This window comes from Dromiciops gliroides, chromosome X, assembly GCF_019393635.1.
Source record: "Dromiciops gliroides isolate mDroGli1 chromosome X, mDroGli1.pri, whole genome shotgun sequence".
Lineage (NCBI taxonomy): Eukaryota > Metazoa > Chordata > Mammalia > Microbiotheria > Microbiotheriidae > Dromiciops > Dromiciops gliroides.
Genome location: NC_057867.1, coordinates 81,137,152 through 81,154,434, shown reverse-complemented (window position 1 = coordinate 81,154,434; position 17,283 = coordinate 81,137,152). Strand labels below are relative to the sequence as shown.

Sequence of the window (17,283 nt, the reverse complement as noted above, 5' to 3'; positions counted from 1 at the left end):
AAATCCTTGTGATCCGTATTTTATTTCTGATCCTTATTTAATTTTTTTCCAGTTATCTTTGGTTTTTACAATTTTTAGTTCCAAATTTTCTCCCACTCTCTATGCACTCCCTCCTCACTGAGAAGGCAAGCAATTTGATAAAGATTATATATCTGCTGTCATACAAAACATTTCCATATTAGTCATGTTGTGAAAGAAAAAGACAACATAACTCCTAACCAAGAACAATAAGGAAAATTTTAAAAAATATATGCTTCAGACTTGTATGAACTGATGTAAAGTGCAAAGAGCAGAGAACAATCAAATATACAAGAATAACAAAGGTGTAAAGATAACTTTGAAATGCTTAAAGTCTCAGAGTTGCAATGACCAAGGGAGGATTCCAGATACCTCTAGAAGGAACAGGCTCTTTAGCCTGGGAGAGGTGGTGGATTCGAGGTGTAGAATGAGCCACAAGGACAGTGTGAGATTTTGTGTTTTCTTGACTCTGCTGATTGGTCACCAGAGTTTTTGTTTTTGTTTTGTACTTTTAAATGGGAGGGGTGTAAAGGAGAAAAAAATCAATGCTTGTTCATTGAAAAACAAAATATGATGAGAAAAATATGCTTCGATCTGCATTCAGACTCTGGAGCTGGATAAAATTTTTCTTCCTGGGTCCTTCAGAATTTTCTTGAATCTTTGTAATTGCTGAGACTAGCAAAGTCATTTACAGTTGATCATTGTACGGTATTGCTGTTACTGTGTACAATGTTCTCCTGGTTCTGCTCACTTTACTTTGCATGAGTTCATTTGAGTTTTTCCAGGTTTTTCTGAAAGCATCCTGATTATCATTTTTTATAGCACAATGGTATTCATTGTGGTATATTTCCATCACAGTATGAAACTATAGAGTTGTAAAGGTCCAAACAATTTAGATCATAGATTTATTGGAGTGAAAAGCTTAGAAAATATTCTCTTAGCCAGTTTTCTCTAGAATAAGCTATCTTAATTTCTTTATTTAAAATTGTATGGTCAAGTGTTAACCTGTAATTTTTTTTTTTTTTTTAGTGAGGCAATTGAGGTTAAGCAACTTGCCCAGGGTCACACAGCTAGTAAGTATTAAGTGTCTGAGGCTGGATTGAACTCAGGTACTCCTGACTCCAGGGCCGGTGCTCTATCCACTGTGCCATCTAGCTGCCCCTAACCTGTAAATTAAGGAAACAGGCCATATAGGGGAAAATAAAGTCTTTAATGGGGCAGAGGAACTATAGCTCCTGGTATAGCAAAGCAAGAAGCTAGGCATACTCAAAGATGGGAACCAAGGACAGGGTTTTTATGGGGTAATAGAACAAAAGGGCACTTAATGTAAATGAACCTTTAACAAAAGAAACCATAGAACTGCTCCTGAGTTAAGTGTAGATGCTACTTAACTCTAAATAGAAACTACTTAATGTAGGTGGATCATTTTACATAATAACATAAAATTCTGGGGAGTAAGGTGGGGAACCATTGGGAGGGGATAGTTTGCTTTGGGGGGAGGTGGGGGAGGTCCATAAGTTAGTTGATCAAGAGTCTAGAATTGACAAAGATTGGTTAGTCCCAGGCAATTCATTTGCCTGGAAAGGGGGAGTGGGAGGGGATCAGGCAGTTCTCAGTAAATTTGTAGTTATCACAAGAGACAGCTTGGTATAGAGCAGGGTTTCTTAAACTTTTTCCACTCATGACCCTTTTCACCTGAGAAATTTTTATGTGACCCCGGGTATATAGCTATATAAAATAGATATACAAATCAAACATTTACTGCCAAATTTTTCACAACCCCCACATTCAGTTATGCGACCCCATATGGGGTTGCAACCCATAGCTTAAGAAGCTTTGGCATAGAGGATAGAGACCTAGTCTCTGAGTTAGTCTGAGTTAGAAAGACTTGAGTTGAGGGGCAGCTAGGTGACACAGCGGATAAAGCACCGGCCCTGGATTCAGGAGGACCTGAGTTTAAATCCGACCTCAGACACTTGACACTTACTAGCTGTGTGACCCTGGGCAAGTCACTTAACCCTCACTGCCCTGAAAAAAAAAGAAAGAAAGAAAGAAAGAAAGATTTGAGTTGAAGCACTGTCTCTGACATATGCTGGCCCTGTGACCCTGAGCAAGTCCCTTTACCTCTTAGTGGCTCCAGACAATGCCCTAAGACTAGAAATCGCAGAGCGTATGCCAATCTGCATCGAAGGGACTTTTTCCAGGAGGTTTTTTACGCTGAAATGGAAATATTTGGCTTTTAATGTAGCTTATAGAAAAGAATGAGAAAAAATATTTATTTATAATCCCTTTTAAATTATTCTTTACAGTGTTTCAGTTCAATTAGTAATAAATAAAGCCTTCTCTGAAAAAAAAAGTGTTATTTCCAGATTCTCTCTTTTTACTTTCAACTCTTATTTTGTACTATTTGTGTTCTTCCCAAGTCTAAAAAGACAATTGTGTCTCAGGAAAGGAGCAGAGGAAGGAGACTGTGCTATTACAATACCCTGTGCATCTCACTGATCTTGCTTTTATAACCTTGCTTTTGTTCTTTTGTAGCTTATACCATTGCTAAATATGGGATGTCTATGTGTGTACTTGGAATGGCAGAAGAATTTAAAGGAGAAATTGCTGTCAACGCTTTGTGGCCTAAAACAGGTGTGGTCGATTTTTTAAAATTCAATTTTTGGTCAATTCTGAGACATTTCTATTCTTATTAGATACTTTGTTGTGGGGTAAGAAGGTTGGTTCACCTGTTACCAAATGAAAGTTATTTTAACTTGAATCTATCTAATTTTGTAGAGTAGATTGCCTATATCTCTTTTATCAGAGGATAAAATTTGTTTTGGGGGTAGGGCTCTTTTTTCCTTTTTGTCTTGTAGTGATCTCCTATCTTTAACTTGAAACACATCACAATATCACACCCACAACATCGAGACAGTTTATCAGGGAGTTTCCACGTGGCAAAATAAGGCAGACCAAACTCTAAAGATCCCCTTCTGCCTTCTTAGTATTTCAACAATCCTTGCCCAGCTCTTTTTACTTCTAGTTATCTTTAGGCCCTTTTTTCTTTATGAATAACTGTCTGTCCTGAACAACTTTCTATACCTCTGATAGCACCTTCTGGTCTTTTAGAATGTGAACTCTTAAAAGAAAGGATTGATTCATTCTCTCTACTTGTATCCCCAGGTCCTAGCATGGTGCCTGGCACATAGTAGGCACTTAATAAATATTTATTGATTGATTCTATATCTTCATATCATTCTTTTCTTGCGGGGGGGGGGGGTGAGGCAGTTGGGGTTAAGTGACTTGCCCCGGGTCACACAGCTAGTAAGTGGTAAGTGTCAAGTGTCTGAGGCCGAATTTGAACTCCGGTCCTCCTGAATCCAGGGCCAGTGCTCTATCCACTGCGCCACCTAGCTGCCCCTTATATCATTCTTTAGGGCCCACAGGGCTCCCAAAGTCCATGTAAAGTCCCAGCCATGACTGGTATGTCTACAAGTATTTATAATAGATTGTGGGGAGGGGGCAGCTAGGTGGAGCAGTTGATAAGAGCACTCACTGGCCCTGAAGTTGAAAGGACATGAGTTCAAGTCTCACCTCATATACTTACTAGCTGTGTGACCCTGGGCAAGTCACTTTACCCCATTTGCCTTAAACATCTAGGGCTATCTCCAGTCGTCCTGATGTATATCTTGTCACTGGACCCAGATGACTCTGGAGGAGGAAATGAGGTTGGAGACCTTGCACAGCCCTCCCTTACTTAAATCCAATTCACTGCAAGTCATGCATGACTTCACCCCAATGTCATGGTCCTCCTTGAGAATGAAGGACAAACAACAACAACAACTCATAGGTGAGCCCTACAGTTTAGAAACTGCAGATATCTTAGAAGAGAGGGGAGAAAGAAGAAGAAACAAAGAAAAAGCATCCTTATAATTCCTTACTATCCCCCTATATCTAGTGAGAGTTTGAAAACTTATGAGAGACAGTGTGGTATAATGGAAAGAGTGTTCAACTAAGAAGAGCTGGGCTCGAAGCCCCTCTTTGACACCAGCTGTGTGGCCATGGGCAGGTCTTTTAATGTCTCTAGAGGTTTGGTTTCCTCAGCTACAAGATGAAAATGGTAACTATCATGCCTACTTTACTGGACTGCATTGAGCCTCAGATTCGATATTTGTAAAATGCCTTACACACCATCAAATGCTATATAGATAGCAGCTATTTTTATTAAGGCATAATAGATAAAAGCAGAGCTGAGAGTCCAGGTCGCAATGCCCTAAATGGTGTAGGCTGTGATCTGCATTAGTAGAGAATGAGCCGTATACTAATGAAATCACAGAAAGGTGATGCCTTTTATGGAAGGTACTTTGCAAAATTGGAATGTGCTATACAACCTCTTTTTTAGGCAACAAAGTCCCTTTATAGTTCTATTTATTGATGTCCTAAAATCCTGGCAGTGAACATCCCCAAATCTATGTTTAACTGCCAGAGGAATAGGTCATTTGAGCTACTATTTCAAATACTGAAAATTGAACCTCGCAGGTCCTATTCTAAAAGATGTTTAATATATACATATTAATATATTAATATAAATATAACATGTGGTAACAATACAAAATTTTCATCTGCACGTGAAAACCCAAAGTAAAATGAGTATTAACTTTATTTTTTTTTAATTGAAAAAAATTGTTTTTGCAGGGCAATGAGGGTTAAGTGACTTGCTTAGGGTCACACAGCTAGTAAGTGTCAAGTGTCTAAGGCCAGATTTGAACTCAGGTCCTCCTGAATCCCCAGCCAGTGCTTTATCCACTTAACCCTCGTTGCCCCCCCCCCAAATAAATGAAATAAAAACAAAAGCATAAAACTTCTGGCTCACTAGAGCTCATTCATTCCAGATCTTTGTTTCCCTGACATTTCTCCTGAGCGCTAGAATGCAAGCCTCTCAGAATTTCACAGCTTAGGGGTCACCTGTATGAACCTGGCCTTCTAACCTCTTTTAGAAAGGAGGCCTTACCTGGAAATGATCTCAACCTCCTTCAATGATCTTTGAGCACTCTCTTTTTTGCCCCCGTTGTTCTCTGTTTATTTCATACTGAAATGTTTTCATGTTCTTCCTTCCTCCCCTTGCCCTCAGTAGAATGTAATCTCCTTGAGGTCAGGGAATATATATATACCCATAGAAGGTACTTAGTAAATGGTTGAGCTGAAAATTCGAGTATGATATTAGGTGAAAATTCAAACTGCAAGGAAATCCCATTCGGGAACAACATTTCTTAAAATTGCCCACGGTCAGCAGCCGTCTCTTTATTGTTAAATTCAGCGGCCTTTTCTCAGTCCTCATACTTCTTGACATCTCAGGAGCATTTGTGACTGTTTTCCACCCTATCCTGGATAATACTGCCTTTTTCCTCCCTGGGTTTTTATGACACTGTTTTCTCCTGCTTTTCTACCTCTCTGCTCACCTGATCCTTCCGGGTCTCTTTTGTAGGCTTGTCCTGCCATCCTAAGTGTCAGTGTACCCCAGGGCTCTGCCCTGTATCCTCCTCTGTCTCTGCATTCTCTTTCATTGGTCTTCTCAGCTCCAGTTCAACTATTACCTCTAGGTAGATGACTTCCAGTTCTCCATATCCAGCCCTCATCTCTCCCCTGACCTCCAGTTGCATGTCTCCAGCTGCCTGCTTAACATTTACTTCTACATGGTTTTCCCATCAATATCTCAAACTAAGTATGTCCAACATTTAGCCCATTATGTTTTCCCCTAAACACTTTGATTTAGACAATTATAGATTGAGATCTAGGAGGGACCTTAGAGGTCACATGGTAGAAGTTCTGCATTTTTACAGATGAAGAAAGTGAGGCTCATGGGGGGAATGGAATTGCCCAAGGTCTCACAAAGTAGTAAGAAGGCAAAGCTAGGCTCTGATTCCAGGTCCTCTGACTCCAAATTCAGTGCTCTTTCCACTGCACCACGCTGCCTCCCTCCCCTGCTTTTAAGTTCTCTTTTTGTCAAGGCCACCACCATCCTCCCAGTCACACACAGGTAAACAGCTTCAGGGTCATTCTCAGCTCTTCACTCTCATTCTCATATCCAATCAGTTGCCAAATCTCATTGATTTTACCTCGACACGATCTCTTCCATCCATTTTCCTTCAGCAATGAATATGGTTCAGGCCCTGATGATCACTTCTTACCTGGAATCTTACAGTAACCATCTCTTGGGTCTCCCTGAATCTGGTCTCTCCCCTCTCTACTCCATTGTCTATCCAGCTACCAAAATTCTATGCTTAAAGCACACATATGACCATGTCACTTGCTCGTTCACGATACTTGGGCAGCCCCTTATTGACTATAACTTGTTTGGAACTTAAAGCCCTTTACAGTCACTGCAGCCTCTTTTCATCCTGATTACATATTATTCCTTTTCTTCCTCTCTCTGCTCTAGCCAGATGGGTCTACTTAGTCTTCCGCCTTCTGTCTCCATGCCTTGCCCCCCATGCTAAGAATGCTCTCCTTTACCCCTAATATATATCTTAAGTCAGAAATTTCTCTCCCTTGTCATCATCGTCTTCTTCTTCTTCTTCTTCCTTCTTCTCCTTCTTCTCCTTCTTCTTCTTCTCCTTCTTCTCCTTCTTCTTCTTCTTCTTCTTCTTCTTCTTCTTCTTCTTCTTCTTCTCCTTCTTCTCCTTCTTCTCCTTCTTCTCCTTCTTCTCCTTCTTCTCCTTCTTCTTCTTCTTCTTCTTCTTCTTCTTCTTCTTCTTCTTCTCCTTCTTCTCCTTCTTCTCCTTCTTCTCCTTCTTCTTCTTCTTCTTCTTCTTCTTCTTCTTCTTCTTCTTCTTCTTCTTCTTCTTCCTCTTCTTTCTTCTTTCATCTTTCTCTTCTGGAATTGACAAATCAGAGAGGAAGCATGGGCCATTTCTTATATTCTATTTATGTGACTTAATTTTGTGTGGTGTGTGTGTGTGTGTGTGTGTGTGTGTGTGTTTTTCTGCCTTGTAGCTATACATACTGCTGCTATGGATATGCTAGGAGGATCCGGTGTTGAAAGCCAATGCAGAAAAGCTGACATCATTGCTGATGCTGCCTATTCCATATTCAGTAAACCAAAAAGTTTCACAGGCAATTTTATTATTGATGAAAATCTGTTAAAGGAAGAAGGAATTAAAAATTTTGATGTCTATGCAGTTAAACCAGGTAAAATTTATGTTTTTGAAAAAAATGATGGGAATACTATTTGTAGTTCTTTAAAAGTCAAATTATATATGTTAGCAGAGTCAGAAGCCTAGAGTTTTAGAGTTGGAAGAGGCCTTGGTAGTTATATAGGCCAACATATGCTCAAAAGAAATCCCTATGATCTACCCAATCATCCAACCTCTGTTTGAAGACCTCCAGTGAGGAGGAACGCACCATCTTCAAAGGTAGCCCATTCCATTTTGGAATATCTCTGGTTATTAGAAAGGTTTATTTCTGACAACAAGTTTAAATACGCCTCTTTGCAACTTCTATGTCTTGTTCCAGGTCACCCCTCTGGGTCCAAACAGAACAAATTCAATTCTTCTTCCACATAACAGCCCTTCACATCATGGAGGACAGCTACCTTGTCCTTCCTTCAGCCTACACATCAGAATTCAAATTATCCAAAATAAGAAGTAATAAAGGCTAGTTTTTAAAAATTGGTCTTAAAATTTTAAAATAGATTTTGTTTAAGGATGTTATACTGGAAAACCTGCTTTTTCCAAACCTTTCAGGGCTATGAAACCTTTCTGAAACTCTCTCATACTTAGTGTATGTTGGGGAAGGACAAGACTTGTGTCAGGCAGAATGATGGTCTGCTACTTCATATGATCTGCATTCACAAGCGTGAAGACCTCTCTGCCCTAATCTCTCTCTCCCCCATTCTCATGCTTGCTTAAGAATTCCACCCCTTCTTTATATATCAGGTGCTCAGGAAATCTGTTCAATCAATTGGACTTCAAGACTTATGGTCATCAAGAAATTCCCAATAAAGTTATTTAGCAGTTGGTTGGTTGATCAACAGGCATTTATTAAGCATCTACTCTATGCCAGGCTCTGTGCTAAACCCTCAATACTCCTAGGAAGAATAATGCATCAGGCCATATTTGTTATTAGCATCTTATTGAGGAATCAGTTTCTCATCATATCTTCTCATCATGTCCGCTAGCTGAGAATAAGCCCTTCCAAGAATGGGACACAAGATCAGTGTCTTCACATCTTTATGGAGTTATTTTCATTTATTTACCTATTTGGTTTGGGGTTATCTTTTTTAGGCCACCCTTTAATACCAGATTTCTTTGTGGATGAAAACCCTGAAATGGTTACCAAAGAAGTGGAAAAACAACAAGGTAAGATGATGGCTGTATTTTGTAGAAGTTCGTAAGGATATTGATATATAAATGGAGTCTGAAATAAAATAATTGCTCTCAAAAAGTGACACCTACTTTTGCTGTGAAAGCTCTTGATAAATTAAACTATAGGATAAATCATTAGTATCCTTTAATCCCCACCCCCAGCCCCCCAGACAAAGAAGGGTTAATTTTCCTCCTAATGGCTGCAGACAAAAAAAAGCCAGAGACCCTTAATATTATCCTTGCAGCCATTAAAAAAAAACTGATTGGAAAATTCAGTTCACTTCAACTCCACAAAGATTTATTTAATGCCTACTGGGTGTCGAAGCACTTTGGGGGAGATGCAGAGTTGAGATAAGATAAGGTCCCTGCCTCTCTAGTAGGAGGATATGACTTGTTTGCAAATAACCAGAATAGAAAATACACGTGAGAAGTGTAGAAGGAAGATATAAACACAGTGCTCTTTCTAGCATCACAGTTTGGGGTTTTCTTTCTATTATTGACTCTTTAAATGTTGCTTTTATTTTGGAGAACTGGGTAACATCAGAGTGTATTGGAGCCTGTTCTCAAGCTCAGTATCAGGGGATGGGTTAAATAAAGTAGCCTGATCATGAGGTTTAATTGTAACTTATTTTAAAAAGAAACCGGGCGGCTAGGTGGCGCAGTGGATAAAGCACCGGCTCTGGATTCAGGAGTACCTGAGTTCAAATCCGGCCTCAGACACTTGACACTTACTAGCTGTGTGACCCTGGGCAAGTCACTTAACCCCCATTGCCCCGCAAAAAAAAAAAAACCTAAGTAGACCCTAGAGGGCCCCCCCAAGTCCCCCTTCTCCTGCTAAGTTCTCCTCTTTAGTGAAAAGATATAATAAGTTTCCAGTATATTAGTTTTTCCTGATTTCTTCCCTAGTTAAAACCTGGACATGTGGTATTCAGAAGGATAAAGTTCTTTCAACTAACCAGTTACCAAGTAAACGTTCAGGTAATGAGTACTTTTGCTATCAGAAATTGTAGGGTGGTGGGGAAACTAGGGGGCCCAGTGGATAAAGTACCAGCCCTGGATTCAGGAGGACCTGAGTTCAAATCTGGCCTCAGATACTTGACTCTTACTAGCTGTGTGACCCTAGGCAAGTCACTTAACCCTCATTGCCCCGCAAAATAAAGGAAAAAAAAAGAAAGAAAGAAAAGAAAAAGAAATTGTAGGGTGTCCAGTGTGCACACAATTGAGAGGCAGCATGGTGTAGTGGATGGAGAGCAGGAGTTGGAGTCAGCAAGACCTTGGTTCAAATCCTGCCTCAGACACTTGCTGGCTCTGTGAGCTCGGGCAAGGCATGGAACCCCTGTGGGCCCCAGGTCTTCATCTGTAACAAGAAGGGAAGGTTAGACTAGGTGGTTGCTAAAGTCTCTTTCAGCTTCAAATCTGTGATCCTAATGACTTAACCTCTCTGCACCTCACTTTTCTCAGCTATAAAATGGGAATTTTCATAGCACCTACCTCACAGAGTGAGATAGTATAAGTGTTTCATAACCCTTAAAGCACTTAGTAAATATCAGCTATAATTATAATTATTACTCACTGAAGTATTTTGGTGTTCATACATTTGAGGCTGTGTTGATCTCATAACTTTCTATTCCTCTACCCCTCCTCCAACCACCAAGGCAGGCCCTCTCTAAAAGAGCAGGTCTTGCTCTCATTTGTTCTGGGAGGCCAAGTAAGCTTTTCTGCCAGTGGGTGAATTTTATTTTTCTTCCTGGTCCAGACCTGTGACTCATTGCATCAGTATAGGGAATTCCCAGTGTGGTAACTCCTTCCACCGATGCCCATGGCTACCTCCTCTGAAATTTTTAGTCTTAGAGAGTTGCCTGGGACCCCTGAGAGGTTAAGTCACACAGCTACTGGATACCAGAGGCAGGACCTGAACCAGACTCCAAGGTCAGCCCTCTATCCACTATTCCCCATTCCCTTTCAGTGTGGGTCGGAGTGGGTGGGGGAGCTATAGCTTATCTCAATTTTGCATCTCCCAGAACATAGTTGGGCCCTTCATAAATGTTGAGTTGAATTATTAAACTGAATTGAAGTATTTTGTTGTTTCCTCCAGTTGATAGGTGGTGGTGATATCATAGGGAACCTATTAAACAAAAGCATCTCAGATCTATTTCTAATCATTCTCTGAGTGGCTGATGTCTTCAAATGGAACAATCTGGGGGTATGTAAAGTTATCATTTGATTCATCTTCTCCTGTCCCTCAGGTGGACCAAGTAATGCACTGTAGGTCATGGGCTTTGGTCAAACTGTAAACCTAAGTTTGCCTTGTAACTTTTAACTAAGGCTTAATGCTTGGCTTTCTGTTGCTAAACTTTCAAGTGCATACATTAGCACCTTTCTTATAGATGCAGCTCCACCAGCAAAAGATTGGAAACAGTTTCCACAACAACCACAATTAGCTGCTGGAGCAGTTGAAGAAACATTTAAAATTCTTAAGGCAGTTCTCAGTCAAGATATGGTGAAAGCTACTCAGGCAATTTATCTGTTGGAACTCTCTGGTAAGGATAAATTCTATGAACTTTGGCCTTGAATTCAATTGACCAAATATTTATTGAACACGTACTAAGTAGAAGTAGTCTACTTGATAATTAATTATGGTAGGATTGCCTGGTACTTCTAAACCGCACTGGACATGTCTTCATTTTTCAAAGGAAGCCTTGCTGTTTTAACCTACTATTTACAAGCAAAGTTGTTTAGGATTTTGCCTCTAAGAATTAGAGAATACAAAGTAATCTACTGAATTATAAGGCATAAGCCAATTAGAAAAAGAAGTAACTTACAGTCTTGTAAATCAACTATTATGCTGTTGGTAAGTGGTGTTAAGAAAAAGCCAATTTATGCAGCCCAACTCCTTCATGTTCCTCTTTTTAGTACATTGTCAAGTTTGATGAAAACATAATTTTGATGACTCTCTCTTATGCACAGGTGAAGATGGTGGAACTTGGTACCTTGATCTTAAAAACAATGGTGGGAATGCCGGATCTGGACAGCCTAGTGAACCGGTAGATGTGGTAATGACCATGACCACTAGTGATTTTGTGAAAATGTTTTCGGGTGAGTTCCCAAATATCAGTGCATCTCACGTGTTTGTGTGTGTGTGTGTGTGTGTGTGTGTGTGTGTGTGTTTTCAGCTAATATGAATATAATCTTATTTTAAGGTGTCTGCTTAATCTCTTCCTTAGTAATTACAGATCAGAACTTTTTAAATCTATGGAGTTCCCATGAATCTTGAGCAACTCCTTACCATGCAGAATAGTCTCTGGATCACCCCCTCCATTTCCCTGTTCCTGTACTTACAGCTGCCATTGTCATTTTCCTCATGGTACTGAACTCTACCTGTTTTAACACACCAGTGAACTTTGGAAAGCAACTTTCTTTGTATATTCCTAGCAAGCAAGTATTGTAGGCAGAGTACCGGAGACACTGTAGCATTACAAAGAATTCTTGCAATTGATTCCTTCCTGTTTTCAACAGCAGTGTGGTCTGCAGAAATGCTACACTTAGTCTAAATAGGAATTTCTTGGGGAACATTCGAGTCTGGCTGCTTCCATGACAAAGAACAGCCCAACCCCAATCTGTCTTTGAAACTCCTGAGTTGCTTCTGCTAAATCTACCCATTTGTATTTGGGACCAACAGACAAGTTCCTTAGGTGATTCAATCTAGGATCCATCCGAAGGCCTGTATGCTAGAGCCAGGTGTTAATAGGTAACAGCAAGAGTCTCCCAAATTGTATGGGCTATTCCCCCAATTAGAGCTCAGGCAACTTCAGATGCTCATGAAAAGAATTCTGTAACAGACAGGTCCACTTCCTTTTATTTCATTTCAGCCAGCATGTATTAAGCATCGCTTGTGTGCCCAGTACTGAGGTCTAGGGGCTGAGGATGTGAAGATGAAAATGAAACCCCCTGTCCTCAAGGAGTTAAAATTCTACTGTCAGTAAACATCAGGAAATAGAAAATGGATGCAAAATAAGTTCCAAGTAATTTTGATAATTGGAGGTCTCACTCTCAATTGAGGGCATCAGGAGTGGTAACTGAGGCTTGAGAACCTAAGGATTCCAAGAGATGGAAAAGAAGAGGGGGAGCATAGCTGAAAAATGCAGGGGTGGGGAATGGATTGTGCTCTACAAGGAACAACACGTGGCCAGTTTGGCTAGATCATGAGGGTCAGTAGTATTTGCCCTATCAGAATTAGAGAGCCATTGAGGTTTTCTGAGCCAGAAGAACAACACAGACAACCTGGGCTTTAGGAGTATCAGGATTAGAGACATGAGAGGAGAGGAGAGACTTGAGCTAGGGAGTCCAATTAGGAAGCTGGTATAATAATGGTCCGAGTTAAGAGGTAATAAGGACTTAAATTAAGGTGCTTGGGTTATGGAAATGGAGAGATGAAGATGGTGGAGAGAGATCTTTAGGAAGGGTATAGTAGGGACAAAACCTAGCAACTGATTAGATAGGAGAGGTGAGTGAGAATGAAAAGTTGAGGATGATTTGAAGCTGTGACTGGAGAGTGGTATTCTTTCTTTTTCTTTTCTTTTTTTTTTTTTAGGCAATTGGGGTTAAGTGACTTGCCCAGGGTCACACAGCTAGTAAGTGTTAAGTGTCTGAGGCTGGATTTGAACTCAGGTCCTTCTGAATCCAGGGCTGGTGCTCTATCCACTGCGCCACCTAGCTGCCCCGAGAGTGGTATTCTTGACAGAAATAGAGAAGTTAGGAGAAAGGTTGATTTTAGGAGTAAATAAATTCTACAGTATTACTTATTATACCTAGAAGCTTTATTCTGCTTGCATTTTATAATTTACTTTAAAGAACATATAATATCTTTTTTCTCTTTTAAGTTTTACTTTTGGACCAAAGCTACAAATTTCTGATTTGATCAGATCAGATAAGCATTTCTTTTTTCAGCTGTAACCTATAAGTATTTTTGACCAGTGCAAATTATTAGTTAGAATTCTAAAATATTTGTCATTTTTAGTAATGTATATGTTCAAAATGTAAGTTTCTTAACCACTTCTAATCAAGAGGGATCAGGACATTCCTTTAATCTCACATATATTAATATATGCCCTTACTTGTGAATTGAGTATACAGCCTACTTTGTAAATATGATGATCTTTTATCAACTTGTAAAGGGAGCCCATTTTATTTTTATATTTCTTATAAATGTGCTCCCTTAGACTGACGAGTAAGGATCATTGAAATACAGCACAAGATTAACACGGTTTATAGACAAATTAGGATTTTGCCATAGAATTAAGATTCCTTCTCTTTTTTCACATTCTCTCTTTCTCCTCCCCTCTTAACATTCCTCCTTCCCTTTATTTATGTGGCCATCGGATCTTGAGGTATGAAAACATATGCTTCTACGGCCTGGTTGTTTAGTATATGTTTTGTATAGACTAATCTATCTATCCATTGTCTTTATTTCTGTAGATGTTTAATTTGGGATTGCTAAGGCATCATCTCCCGAATTACCTTCTCCCCTTCATTCCCTCTATTTGTTGTTGTTAAGTCATCCAGTCATGTATGACCTCATGGATCATAGCCTAATACTGTCCATGGGGTTTTCTTGACAAAGATATGGAGTGGTTTACCATTTCCTTCTACAGTTGATTAAGGCAAACAGAGGTTAAGTGACTTGCCCTAGGGTCACTCAGCTAGTAAGTGTCTGCAGTTGGATTTGAACTCCAGTTTTCCTAACCCTGAACCCAAAGCTCTATCCACTGATCCACCTAGCTTTGTTTCCTTTGTGTGTACTGTAAAATAGTTAACAGTGCCTCCTTTCCATACTCTCCATTCTAGTCAGAATCTGTTTGAGATTTCCTGTTCACAGTATCCCATCTGCCCAAACTGCTGCCCCACAGGCTTGGAATGTACTTTTTCTTCATTTTTCTTCCATAGGTCTCTCAAGCTTCCTTCTAGACTGAAGCAGCATTCCAGAAGGAAGCCTACCCCTGTCCCCCTAAATAATTCGCTGTACCCTTCCCCTGAAAATTACTTTGTATCTATATTTGTATATTTTATATTTACTATTAATGCAATTCTCCTTCCAACAACCCTTCCCCCAACTCCACCCCCACCAAAGTATAGACATTATTTTGTTTTTGTGTTCCTACTACCTAGTAAATTGTCCACCGCAAGTAGGTATTTATTTTTAAATGCTTGTTAAATCAATGGATGGATAAAAAATATCATCATGCATAGTCCAGATGCAGTGATTCCTCCAAAATAACATTAATTCTCTATTAATAGTACATTTATTTGTTCTTATTTTAAAGTTTAAAACTAAAATATGTGATAATATTTTAAAATAAACTGCAAAAGTGATGGCTTATTTATCACCATTTATTTCAATAACTTTAATTTAATGTGCTTACTTAGTGTTCAGGTTTTAATTGTTTAAATGCAGAATAGATACTTTTTTCCCTCTAGTTTTTGTTTCCATTTAGCTTTTATCTTTTGTATAATCCTTAGTTAACTTCTGGTCCTAGGAGTGGGGAACTTTCCCTCTGTGCTGTTTTAAAATGCAGTAAATGAAGATAACATTTCTGCACTTAGTTGTATGGAGAAAGTTCTAGAATTGTGGTAGATTTTTTTCAGTAATTAATATAGCTATAGTAAGCATATGTACAAGTGAAATAATGTGCATTTTTTCCACTTGATTTTTTGTTCTTTCCTGTTTTAGGAAAACTAAAGCCAACAATGGCGTTCATGTCAGGAAAGTTGAAGATTAAAGGTAACATGGCTCTAGCCATCAAGTTGGAAAAGTTGATGAATCAGATGAACTCCAAACTATAATCAGAATGGGGTTCTTGTTCCATATGTAGACGATTTGGCCTTAAAGAGTAAAAACTTCATTGTTTCAAATCCTACTGTTCACTTTGTTTTGTCTGTCTGTATCATGAAGAAACATGTTTGTCTTAGAATTTGACTTCTATGTCTATATCACTTGATAAGGGAAACAGAGAGCTAATATAGTTCTAGCTTAGTTAAGTGGAACCATAGAGTACTATTCTTTCTTACAGATTCCTAGCAAAGAAATACTGAATCTACCAAACCAGCTGTCTGAATTTTCATTTGTCACCAAATTTTGCTTTTTATTACCAAGTAAAGGCCAAAGAAGTTCTCTTTGTCAGGATTAGGTGTTTTCCAGTGGATAAAATCATATTTAATCCTTAAGGGTCAGAAGTCAAAATAAGATATCTTTATAATTTTATTCCAGATACTATAAGCAAGCTACTTCATTTGAAAATTGAGGGGTTTTGAAAACCTAGGATTAATGAAAATCTTTGCTGATACTTTAGATTTTTTAATAGCTATATTTCAAGTAATGTTAACATCTAATTCGTAATGAGTAATGTTAACATCTAAAGAAATTTTAAATGTGCTAGTTTTTTGTTGTTGGTTATTTTTGACTTTTGTCTGGCGCAAAACATCTACCAGAAAACAATTTAGATGTAAAGCAACTAATTGTAATATAAGTTCTGCTCATTATTATGTATAAATGCTCTGAAATAAACTAACTTTCTTACCTGGTCTATATAATTGTTGCATTTTTTTAATCTTAGAGACATAACCCCCACAGGTTAGTCAAAGACAAGGTACAGTATAAACCAAAATATTTGTAGCAGCATTCTTTGTGGTAAAAAAAAAAAAAGAAACTGGGAACAAAGTAGGTGATCACTCTCTTGGGGGGGGGCTGGGAATGGAATATTTATTATGATTATTACATAGTAAAATTGATGAACATGAGGAATTTATAGAAACATGGGCAGATTTGTACAACCCAATTAATTCAAGTACAACCCTCATGGGTTGTAATCCAAGCTCCTTTGCCTTCCTGTATATCATATTCCAAGCCCTGTGATCCTTTAATGTTGAAGCTGCCAGGTCCTGTGCAATCCTGACTGTGGCTCCATGGTATTTAAATGGCTTCTTTCTGGACGCTTGGAGTATTTTCTCCTTCACCAGATAATTCTGGAGTTTGGCTACAATATTCCTTGAAGTGTTCCTTCTGGGGTCTCTTTCAGGAGGTGTTCGGTAGATTCTTTCAATGATGATTTTATCCTCTGATTCTACAATTTCAGGGCAGTTCTCCTTAATAATTTCCTGGAATATGGTGTCTAGACTCTTTTCTTGATCATGGCTTTCAGGTAGTCCAATAATTCTCAGATTATCTCTCCTGGACCCTTTTTCCAGGTCAGTTGTTTTTCCAATGTGATATTTCACATTTTCTTCTATTTTTTCAGTCTTTTGATTCTGCTCGTCAGATTCTTGTTGTCTCATGGTGGTATCAGCTTCCATCTGCTCAATTTTAATTTTTAAGGCCTTATTTTCCACAGTAAGCTTTTGCACTTCTTTTTCTGTTTGGCCAATTTTTTCTCTCATTTGGCCAATTGTATTTTTTTAAGAAATTGTTTTCCTCAGTCATTTTTTGTGCTTCTTTTTGCATTGTAACTCTCATTTCTCTTCTTTCTTTTTCCATTTTTTCTTCTATCTCTCTTATTTGGTTTTTAAAAGTCTTTTTGAGCTCTTCAAAGAAGGCTTTTTGGTCTTGAGACAAGATCATCTTCCCTCTTGAGTCTTCACCTGTGGGCGTTTTGACCAACTCATCTGCGGTTGAGTTCTGGTCTTCCCTTTCACCATAGAAGTTGTCAATGGTAAGGATCCTTTTTTGTTTCTTGCTCATGTTGTGGGCTATTTTTAAACTTATTAAGTTGAAGTTTGCTCCTGGGAGCAGGGCAGTAAATGAATTTTACACTCATCAGAAAAGGCTCAAAGATCTTAAATTCAGCAGAGCTGCCTCAAGGAAGGACTAACAGACACACCCAACTGGGTGGAGTAATCTATTTAATCTGAGCAGTAAAAGAGCCTA

The 17,283-nt window shown here is 38.9% G+C and overlaps 1 protein-coding gene across 4 annotated transcripts in view; it reads left to right on the top strand.

Annotated features, from left to right (window-relative positions):
• Positions 1-15,936, top strand: part of LOC122733790 (hydroxysteroid dehydrogenase-like protein 2) — a 35,296-nt gene extending 19,360 nt beyond the window's left edge. The window contains exons 6-12 of one of the 4 annotated variants that reach the window (XM_043974494.1): positions 2,557-2,655; positions 6,997-7,191; positions 8,286-8,360; positions 9,273-9,344; positions 10,754-10,906; positions 11,334-11,462; positions 15,094-15,936. In XM_043974494.1, the coding sequence (XP_043830429.1) occupies positions 2,557-2,655; positions 6,997-7,191; positions 8,286-8,360; positions 9,273-9,344; positions 10,754-10,906; positions 11,334-11,462; positions 15,094-15,206 (836 nt within the window). In that variant the 3' untranslated portion in view covers positions 15,207-15,936. The remainder of the gene's footprint in view (positions 1-2,556; positions 2,656-6,996; positions 7,192-8,285; positions 8,361-9,272; positions 9,345-10,753; positions 10,907-11,333; positions 11,463-15,093) is intronic. The other 3 variants (XM_043974491.1, XM_043974493.1, XM_043974492.1) reach the window with 3 other exon arrangements.
• Positions 15,937-17,283: the final 1,347 nt, after the last annotated feature.